The sequence below is a fragment of the Ambystoma mexicanum genome, chromosome 5q (assembly GCF_040938575.1).
Source record: "Ambystoma mexicanum isolate Mex_15411 chromosome 5q, UKY_AmexF1_1, whole genome shotgun sequence".
Taxonomy (NCBI): Eukaryota; Metazoa; Chordata; class Amphibia; order Caudata; family Ambystomatidae; genus Ambystoma; species Ambystoma mexicanum.
Window position 1 is genome coordinate 75063159 of NC_090933.1, and position 11132 is coordinate 75074290.

At 43.5% G+C, this 11132-nt stretch overlaps 1 protein-coding gene across 3 annotated transcripts in view; it reads right to left on the reverse strand.

Moving 5' to 3' along the window:
- The window catches only part of GALNT1 (polypeptide N-acetylgalactosaminyltransferase 1), a 1063390-nt gene extending 1054042 nt beyond the window's left edge, over positions 1-9348 (reverse strand). The window contains exons 1-2 of one of the 3 annotated variants that reach the window (XM_069620546.1): positions 9126-9348; positions 4563-4816 (exon numbers count right to left, since the gene is read on the reverse strand). In XM_069620546.1, coding sequence (XP_069476647.1) covers positions 4563-4701 — 139 coding nt within the window. In that variant the 5' untranslated portion in view covers positions 4702-4816; positions 9126-9348. Of the gene's footprint in view, positions 1-4562; positions 4817-8741; positions 8917-9089 lie in introns of those variants that run through there. The other 2 variants (XM_069620547.1, XM_069620548.1) reach the window with 2 other exon arrangements.
- Positions 9349-11132: the final 1784 nt, after the last annotated feature.

Consider the following 11132-nt stretch of genomic DNA (forward strand, 5'->3'; position numbering starts at 1 on the left):
TACTAATAGCAATATTACCCTCACATGGGGTTGATTACCTGTGCCAGTAATGCCCCCCATGCTTGGGTAATATTGCTTAAATATGTTTTTCTTTTGGTTTTGTGTAGGGTTACTTGCACATTGTCTTATTGGGAAGACAGTACAGTAAGTTCTCCCCATTTGTTGGGGATTTCAACAATGGGTTATTTAACTATCCTCGTGTGGGATTAACATGTGGTTCCCATATAGAACTACGGCAGAGGTGCCAGCCCCAGAATAAGCGTGAATGAAACTCAAATTTACATGGTGCTGGATTTTGTTTTTAAGCAAATGTAATAATTATTTTTCTATTATACTACCCAGGAAAGTCCTTGGGTTTCCTCGCCATTCTCCTCCACTCTGATAGGAGCCAGCATTGCCCGCAAGCCATGGCAGGATTTGCTCTGAACAAGATTAACTTTGATCAAACAGATTCAAAATAAATAGATTTTAACAGATTCTGTGACTCAGCGGTAAAAATAGACCTTCAGCCCTGCACATGAGAACATTTAGATTTTAACCAATCATGGCACTTGTTTGCCTTTAAGAGCAAGCTCAATCACAACATTTCCTGGTTGGCATCTCAGGGTTTTTCCCATTTCTTCAAAATCGGGGCACCAAATTGACAGGATTTCCAACGCTACTGCTGAAAAACCATGGAAGTAAAAGCTGCTTAGAGCAATTAACAGTAAAGGTGACGGGAGGAAATTCTGAAACAGAGCATCCAGTAAGGAACATACAGAGTAAGTAAAAGAGCTGAATCCCAAATCAAAAGGGTCCAAAGTGTGACATGTTTAAGCCAACCCTTCCGACAAGGTTTGGCACCTTAAAACCATTCAGTTGGTGATGGGAGCAGTATGAATATTGATTAAATTTGGGTTGACGGTAACCAGACACAAACAATCCAGTTGCAATACTTCTCACCAATTGCATTGCAGAATTAATGGCCATCATAGCGATCTGCAGTAGTAAAATAAATGTGATGCAGCCATGCTACGCTCCAGGAGTTTCTCTGAAACAAAGGAGACTATGCACAGGACATGGGTATGAGGGAGGCACTGAGGGGATTATTTGTGCTCCAAGTGATGTTTCAGGAAATAAATGAGGGCAAAGATTCTTATGCACATTCCACATATTATGCACATCTTATGCTCATATACATTGAATTTTGATATGTACCGTTTAGAAAATCCAATATTTGCATTTTTGATCTTTCAAGTGTTCAAAAATGGGGACAAATAAAATAGAGCATTGAAGTAATTTTGTCCTGTTGCCAAATAAGTATTTTTTATGTATTAGTATTTACTTACCAAGAAGGTGAGCACATTGATCAGAAACATACACGAGAAAGAAAACAAAAGCAGAGCATTTCCTGCTCAGGGTGTTTTACAAAAGAACAGAGATAACTGAACAGTTACTAGGGAGGGAAGATTGTAGCGAGAAGAATAATTGCGGGCAGCACAGATAACACTGTTATATACAGGTATTTCGAAAAAGACATAAGTTTCTTCAACTATCAAATCGTAAGTAAGACAGGGAGAAGAGGTGATCGTTTAAGGACAATAGTGTGGGGTCCGCTGCAAGCAAAGGAGGTGGATTTCAAAGGAAAGATTCCAAAGCAGGGATAGTAGTCATATTTTGAGATGGGAAGGTGTCGAAGTTGCGGTGGAGAGGGGCAAGGAGAACAAAGGAGCTGAAGTGGTAGCGCTCCACTGGATATATATATAGGTGGAGACATACACCGAGTAGAAAAATAGACCAAAGAGTTCAAGACAGTAAATAGCGGGTGACAGTTCGCCAAGTGGCAGGATCTAGGGCGTGAATGGACTTAAAGAAGAGTAAAAGTAATATGAAGTGGCAACCAGCATGAAGGTGGGTGAGCAGAGGCTAGAGAAAAGCGAGGGAGGATGTGTAGAGTGAGAGTTGGAAAATGCTGGCACTCTCACCTTAAGCCCAAAGCAGTGCTGCTACGTAGAGATACTACCCCAATAGAAGTCCTTGTGAGGAGTACTGGTACATGCCATTATACACAAAGACGACCTACAGAGAAGGACTTGTACTGTCCATAAAGCGCACAGGAGACCCACTAAGCAGAAGTAGTGATGTTGCATTAGAAGTGCAGCAGCTCCTCTACTACACGGCCGTATAGTCCACTCCAAGTACAGCCTGCTGAGAAGAACTGCCACTGTACAAAAGCCCGGCAGCCCTTCAGAGAAGGTCCATGGCTGCCCCTACAAAAAGTACAGCAGCTCTGCATAGAAGGGGCACCACTAAAGCGGCGGTGAAAAGATGGGTTCCTCAAGTACATTTCACACAAGCAGCAGAGTATCAACTGTAAGTGGCCATGGCCCGATGCTCCACCCACAGCCATGCTCAAAGATACTGCAAATTCCCAAGGACATCATTTCCATTTACAGCACCTTTCAGGGTAAAGCTGGCAGCTACCTATATATGCACAATAAAAGATAATTCTTCCAATGTTTGGCCACGGATTAGAGTTTGAAAACAAACATTTCAGACACATCATTGTTAATGCAGGCTTTATACAAACACTGAAACGTAATCCCAAAACATATCATCTAAATGATACAACCCTCGCAATAGGACACATGGCTCAAAGTGTACCTGCGCAGCTTTTACATTTAAACTTAGCTTTCCAATGAAACCTGAACATTTTTCTTAAACTACTCCACACAATAAAACCAAACCCCGTAACATTAATGTGATCCAACACCTGGTACAAATAGGGCCCAAAAAGATCTGCAACATCGGTTTCAGTTACAAACTCTTCCTGCGCTTAAACTCCTGAATGCAGAGGGTGGCGAGTTTTCCAAGTCCTAAATCAAATGCTCGTTCTCGGGATGAACAAAGCACACGAATGTAGGCATAGGATTAGACACTTGTTGATTCTCCCTGGATGGGTGCTACGGAGTAAATCGATCCACTCACAGGACCGTCCAAACACTTGCGTGGTTGAGTGTCGAACTATACTGATGTATGTTAGAAGAGTAAATTGCAATGATGTGAGGCACACATCAACCCAATGAGAATCAAGACTAACGGGGGAAGCAAGAGACTACGATAAACAACAACGCTGGCAACTCAACAGAAATCTGAGAAATACGTTTCCAACCCTTTACTAATGCAGATTACAGTAAGGAGCAACTGGAGAGCAATCCAAGTGGTGACTTAGGAAAGAAGGCGAGCTAGAGTGTCAGATTTACAAGTTTAAAGCAGCAGGACCAACCAAGTCAAAACCATGCTGGCCAACCACATCAACAATGTGCATTTTTAATTCAGTTTTCATACTTGGCTGTTGGAATGTGTAGTTACTGTGCTACATCTCTCTGAAGGCAGTGGCATTTTGTTCAATGAAAGAAAAATACAACGTGGCTGTACAAATCTAGTCTATGAAGGGGATGAGCAGCTCTCCTCCCATGAAGTAGGCCAAGCTGCATCCAGCGCAGCTCTTACATTGTACAACTCAAGCAAAAAACATTCACGGTTTCATGGTCTGAACTGCTTGCAACGATTTTGTCACAGTGGCCTTTCTGCAACTCTGCCGACTAACTAGAGAAACCCAAGCAGTAACACTTGTTTTCACTATGCCCATCAGCTCTTCGCAAGGCCAAAAAGCTGGAAAGACTGTGCAAAATGGAAGTTCGCGCCCGGCTGGCAATAAGCCTTCAGTTATTCTTCAATTACGCCAGGTGGCACCTGGACAATTTTCAACTCAGAAGTTCTTAAGACAAACAAACTTCAATCGCATTAAGAGGCCATACATTTCAAGCAGCTATTATTTGCAGGTATGCACAGTGCTTTGTAGAGAAAGGAACTTGATTAATTGCTGAGAATGACATCACTCTATTGTGCATAGTTACGGCAGTATACTGCCTGCCAATAAGCCGTGTAGGTAATCGTTGGTAACGCAATGAGGAACAAGTAGTTTTAGGCAGGAGTTGACAATGTCCCATTAGTGCCTTAGGGGTGGGCCATCCAGTGTGCCCTGCCATTATCCCCCACCACTCCAGTTCAGGAGAGTCTTTCAAGGTCCCCCGAGCTGGCGTGGTGGGAGAATGCGCGGCAGGCGCCCTATTGAAATGAAATGTGCACCGCTTTCGGGAGCGGACCGCAATTAATAACAACAGGGAGCTGATGTGAAGCATTATCGCCTATTGAGAAATGTCGTGCCCCCCCCACGACCAGCAGCGCACTTGAGGGAGGGGGACAGATTTTTGTTTTGCTACCCAGGGCACTAGAGCCATCCCTGTTCCTTGCATTCAAAACCAAAGTTTAAACATACACCTCCAATATTTGTGTCATTGCTGTCGTGTGATGTCGTTTAAAGACCAACAATCTCTCAAGAAAGCAATAGAATAGCCTGGCTTTAGATTCGTCAGTATAATTACATCCCATCCACAATCAGTGGCACTCCCTAACTGACTCGTCTATGACTATAAAAGAAAATACTAACAGCTGTGCTGCAATTCCTACGCAAATGGAAGCATTCTAAAAGGTACATTAGGGACAATCTTTCTACTCACCTTCTCCAGCTGGTAATCCCCGCTCCTTCTTCTCATCACATTTGTTACACTCGCTGAAGTAAAGCAACAAAAACATATCCAAAAAAACCCATACCAATGAGGTGGCCAAGACCACCTTGCAATATGCAAATTTTTTCATAGCACTTCAAAATAAAAAGTTAAAAAATATAAATAAAAAATATTTTCTTTTAAAAAAAGAAGGCAAGCCGCTAAAAGGGTTTCAATCCAGTTTCATTTAGGGTGATGCTCCAAATCTAAAAGCAAAAGAGAAAAATATATGTAAGTAAGAGATAACAATAATCTAACACACACACACACACACACACACCCCTCTCTCCCCCCCCACAGAGTGTTAATTTTCTTGCTAATCGGCTTCTTACTTTTACTGAACTAAGGCAATGATGCTTGAAAAGATAATGCAAACGGTATCATGATTAATATATAAATATAATTCTACCACTGCCATGCTGAATTAACACATCACATGTAGCTCAAAAGCATAATGCGACAATGACCCCATATGGAGGTGGAATTTCATTAAGCACTGCATAAACGTTTCCATTCATTGTGCCAAAAGAGAAGCCCTGAGCTCAAATGCAGCCTCTCTCCTTGAATTATCGTTAGTGAAATTGGACACGAGAGCAACATTTCAAGTCAGACAAGTGCACAATGTTACATGAAACCCTAGACATGATGCCACAATGGGGATGGGCTGTCACAAAGTGTCATTTCAGGTTAGACCAGGGAAACGATGTGAAACAGAAAAAAATTAAGACTGCAGGAGGTCCAAGTAGTGCAAAAGCAAATGAAATGCTTCCATGGATAAAAATTGACTTGCTTTTCCATTGCCACACTCAGGTTCATTATACTCAAGCAATGGAGCAATTGGCCGGTACAAGCCGGTCGGACCAAACTGCCTGCCCAGGGTTATGCCTCCATCTGCCACCCATAAGCAGCCCAGGTAATTTCTCGGTTGAGTGTGCCCTTAGTCTGGAGGTGCACCTCAGGAGACTTAGACTTGGGGTAAGAGACAATAATGTACAAGCTATAACGCATTTAGGGAAATAAGACGTCCTCTACTCAAGAGGAACAGGCCAATCCTCAACCAAAGCACTGTCCAAAATGAGTATATCCAGCTTGTGGTTTACAGACTTTTACTGTTATGGTAGAGTTCTGACAAATGAAGGGGCAGAGCGCTCAGAAGAGTTTCATGCCCAAGTCACTATCACAGACATCTCAAACAGAAAATGATGTGGTCATTTTTATGTTTCCAAAATGCTCTTGGTTTTAGGCAAAGCGCCAAGACTATGTTCCTCCTATGAGTGTGTCTAAGTTGCACTTCATTCGGTTCTTTGGAGATCGGGTGCTGTGTGACTTGGGCTCAGACTCTCAAACATCACTAACCACTCATTGGCCCCCCTCCACACTTGGTAAGTTTCCAGCACTGTATCCAAGGAGAGCATCCATGGACAATACACAGATTCATGCTAATAACTTGCCATTAAAAACTTTTCAGGGAAACGCTTGCTGAATTCTTCAGAAAGGTTTAAGTGTCCTGTGTATTAACTAGTTGATTTTTTTAAAAAAATGTTTTTTTTTTTTTTTTAAATCAATGGATTGGCCGTCACCCAACACAGAAGAGTGAAAACCAAAACCAAAGTTACAGTAAGAGGAAACTAAAGTGCATGAGTGATTCATGTTTTCTCAAGGCGATTTGGAAGAGTGCAATGAATTAGTAGACAAATCTGCTTTTTCAAAACTAACCAAAATATTGTTTGTATGCTATCCATCTTGGTTACAGCTCGATTTTGAATAAAAAGGTTATTTACAAAAGTGACCATAAACTATTCCATAAGCAGAGGGCGCCTTAAGAGTGTCAAACAATGGAAATACTATAGAGCCCTGGTGCATACAACCTAGTGAGACACCAAGGAAACGACACGGTAAGAGTAAATGCCAGTGTGTGTGTTTGTTTTAAAATGGTACTCTAAAGTATTTCAACACGTTCCTTTTACAATCTTGTGAAAGAAATCAGAATAGTTGTCATTCCTAGTTTATGCTACCGCAAGATAGACACCATCCGGGTAAACCCCTACAATGCACCTTTCAAACGCGTGTGCCTATTTCTTTTGAACATGTAGTTTAAAGCGTTCAGATTTTTAGTAACTGGTTGTTTTTGCAAGTTATAGATCAATATGAATTAACCTGCTGTCACATTGCGTTTTAATGTCTGAAAAACGTACAACGGCCAATGGTTAAAAGATTAGGCCATGTCTCTACAAGTGCTGCAGGAGAGGAGGGGCCTAAAGGGGGTGTACTGCAACTTTTGATGTCCCCATCATGATGCTGACGAAATTAAGCTATTGCACCAACAAAGAGCTTGGACACCATCACAGTGCTTACCATTCACCATGTTTTGCGATTACGTGTGAACCTATGCGTTTACTCTTTTCAACCTACGAGACACATGTAGTCAATATTCATGCACTGAGACTTTTCTTTTTTTTTAATATAACTCACGTGGCAGTTATTACCAGTTCGTTTATTGTCGATTCAGGCCGCGAGCACAATTAGAAGTCACCTAATTTTTAGGGGAAGGACATATGCCATAACCACAAAAAGGTTTGGAAGCTAAGTACCACAATAAAGTACCTCATCAGTATTTGGAACGCACGTTTCTAGAATATTTGGGCACTGAATGTCTAGGTGTAGTAGCTCTGCCAAGGGCACAGAAAAACGAACTCCTCTCTCCACAGACAAGCTGAAGTCAGGTGGTTGGACGTAGTCGTGATTTGAGTGCACAATTAGGTTTAACCATTTGATGACCAAGTTCCAAATCGTGTATTGTATACACCTTTACTTTTAGCCTATTCCCCTGCGGGGTATTTCAGTGCAGGATGATAAGTGTTCTTCAGCTCCAAGCACGTGAATTCAAAAACAAATCAGATGGCCCTTTGACCACTAAGCAATTGGGGTAGAAGTAGAACTGGCAAAGAAAGGACGTTCTAAACAAAAAGAAAGAGGAGGGTTCCAAAAGATACACTGAAATGGGTAATCAAATCTGACAGTCACCCATCTATAAATGGAATTCATAAGGTGAAATCTCACAAGAAACGAGGAGCCCAGCACAAAAAAATGGTGAACGCAGGCTGAAGGAGGGAGGGTAGAATCAGACAAAATATCCCATGTGTCTGTGGTGCAGTTACTCTGAAATATGGGGACACGTTCTAAGAGTGATATAAAGCTGAAAAATAGCTGTCATTCTATCAAGCACAGCTATTTTCCATGCCAGGGCCATATAAAACAGAATGTCACAGATCAGAATAGAAAATTAAGTTAAACGTGCCAGGCGAACAGAACCCTAAATAAACTGGCATTCTAACTAGTGCACCTCATACATGGAAACTATGGCAACACTATTTCCATTGAGCATAGCAGTCATTCATCATAATATAGCCCTTAAAAAAAAACGAGCCCCGTTCTCGGCGAGTGCGAGTTTCAAAAACGTACACGATAGGTTAAAGGGTTTTCTAACATAATCCGTTGCCATTCTATTCCATCATTCCTGCTTGAATAAATGTTATTTTAGGTAATATCGCTCTTCCATCATGTCACTGCTCCCACAGACTAAGTACCCCCGTTTTAAAGAATTGCATATTTCAGCTTTTGCCTGAACGCCACTTGATTTGACGAATACAATATTTTGGCATTACGTTTTGTCATTTCTATCGCCACATCCCTGTAATAATGATATGCAAAAATAACCATAGGAGGATGATCGGTGCAAAAAAAAAAAAAAAAAAAAAAAAGAAAAAACAGATTCGCGGTATATTCTCAAGTTTCTATACGTATCTTGGTTAAACAAGTTTCATTTGAATCTGTGTCTTACTTCGAGCGCCCTATGACTGCTCCCTTGCGGGTGACTAGAGTAGGTAAATCCGGACGATGCGCCCGCCGCCTGGCTGTGTTGCAATTGCCGTGATGATGGCAGTTGCGTTAGGTTTGGTCTATGCAGGTTGTGGACCCTCGCGAAGCAGAATAAGGACGGAAACAGTCATGCTCGTTTCACAAGGGTACGAGAAGACAAACACAGCGGAGAGGGCGGCGATGCTAAAAAAAAAAAAACATATTCGGGCCACGTAATAAGGGCTTTAACAGTCGAGCATAAACTAGCAGCACCTTCGTCCAGGACTGCTGCAGGTCTACAGTAGATACTCCAGTTCCCCTCGCTCAGCTGTGGGGGCAACAGGGGAGGCACTGTGTACACAGCCGCTGTCACCAACAAGGGGAGCACAGTGGGGGAATCGCAGTCACCCCTGGGGAACCTCCGGTGAAAGGGTGCCGCTCTCCTCCATCCTGCCGGGCAGGGGACCCGCTGCGGGAACTGCAGAGCTAACGACCTGAGTCAGACCTGCAGTGAAAGCAGACACAGATCCCTCCTCGCCCTCCCCAAAAAAATAGACGCGCGATGCCAGTGACTCCTCTTTCGGAGGCGCTAAGAGTGGATGCCCACTTCCTATTTCCTACCATCTCAACCCTCTTGATGGTGCTTCCCCAGCTCACCATGGTCTCTTGCTCCGCCGCCACCGCCCCCTGCTCTTGCTAGTCCCAGCTGCCTGGGCTGTGGGCGGCGGTGTCGGAGAACCCGGCGCTGTCACTGTCACCACTCACAGCTCTCTCCAGCCCGGCTCCGGCTCTCGCTACCTTACGGCGCGCCCCGCGGGACAAACCAGCGCCGGCAAAAGGCACCAGAGTACCAACAGATCCCTGCCAGTAGGAGCGTCATGAACACAGAGAATGGACAAGTGCCTCAACTGGCATTGCCCAGAAGACCCCAGCTTCTGCGTTACTAAGGCGGCCATGTTTAAAGGGAGTGATGTTAAATTGTAAAGAAATGCAGAGACAAGAGGAGAACATCCTTTGCCTAAAGTCTTGATTTGAGCAATATATAATCTTTTAATACGTTTTCCAGAGAAAATCAAATTTTAGATTTGACAAACGCGTTAGAAAAACATATACTTAACTAGATGTGTTGACTCTTTTGCAGACATGAACAAACTACAGCCCTTTTAGTATCTTCGAAAGCTCTTACGTTTCCTACGGACTGTGTGCAGAAACCGAAGCATTCACAGGTGGCGCTACCATTTCCCCATTTGTGGATGGAAGGAATCCCATTTAGTCTCATTTCTACCCCTATAGTACTGGGTGGATTATAGCCCCACGTGACGCCTTGGGGGGTTTACCCTGAAAGGATGCCAGGAAAATCTGATAGGATATCCTCGGTGACACTGTTCTTGTTTCTACCGTGTTTTTCTTGAGTTTTTAGTTTCCAAAATTTCACATTCGTTCAGCTTCATAGGGGAATTCGCAGGTCGGCTTCAAAGAGAGAAAGAGGGATGGGTTAGTGGAGCGTAGTCAGGGCTAGCTCGCACTTTATAATTCATCTCGAGGAATGCAATCAAAGAGAGTGTTGACACTTTGGTTGCTGCGGTGTTTAACTTCCAGCCAACAGCAACCAAGCTGTGCAGTGACTGAGCATATAAATGTAAGATTAGCTTGACCTGTGTTTACCTTCCCCCTCTCACCAGAGACAGATTTAAGGCAAATATATAAGGGAAAGGGCCCAGTGGGCAAAATTGACGGGGCCCCGATGTTGTAACTTAAGGCTTGTGCCTCGCCTCAAGTGTTAGGCACACGTGGTGCCTCTAATAAAAGCAGCGCCCAGCTCCCTGTGCACAAGTCATTTGCCACCAGACTTCTGCCTCTCAGTGTTTTTGCAGTGTGGCGCCAGCGCTGTGTATTAGGTAGTGGGCCTGCCCAGCAGAGCCCTTCAGCAACAGGGCCCGGGACTCCCTTGATTAATAAGCAGACATATATGCTGAAGGGTCAGGCTTCGAGAATGTTTCCTCTAGGGTATTGGTGATGTCACCCGCAAGGATGTTTAATAGCATTTGAGGTGCACCGAAGGCAGTGAATTTCAGTTGCTACACTATTAAATGAGTAGAGGGCCAGTGTTGTGCCATTGGGCCAGAGCTTGAAAAGCGCACAAGTGGAGTTGTGATTTGAGCCTTCAGGGCGAAGATCCGTAGTGGGGCGGTGCGCAGAGCATGCACGCGTTGATGGTGGTGATTTGTAGAGGCCGAGGAAAAGATTTGTTGCACTGTTATGATGTGGAGAAATGGTATTTGAGAGAGAGTATTGAGATTGTGAATTGCTAAATTGCAGGGTAAAATTGGATGTGTTGAAATACCAATTTGAGGTCAAGTAAGTAGTGACAAGCGTTACATAAGGTGACGGAATGAGGGATACACCTCTTCAACACTTATGCAAGTCCCCCCTGCGGTATCAAGGCAAAATACGCAAGTTTAGCGCAGAATGGACTTGTGATACCAAGGGCAAGTTCACAAAGCCGTGACCCAGAGACGGGAGGTTTTCCAAATGTGTGCAGCAACAATTGACCACTTATTTACATGCAGCCTATAAGGGGAAAAAATTAAGCAAGCGACTGGCCATGTTAGAGTTATGGAAAATGTTTCAGGATGAGGAAGGGAACTTGATCCAGCAGCATTG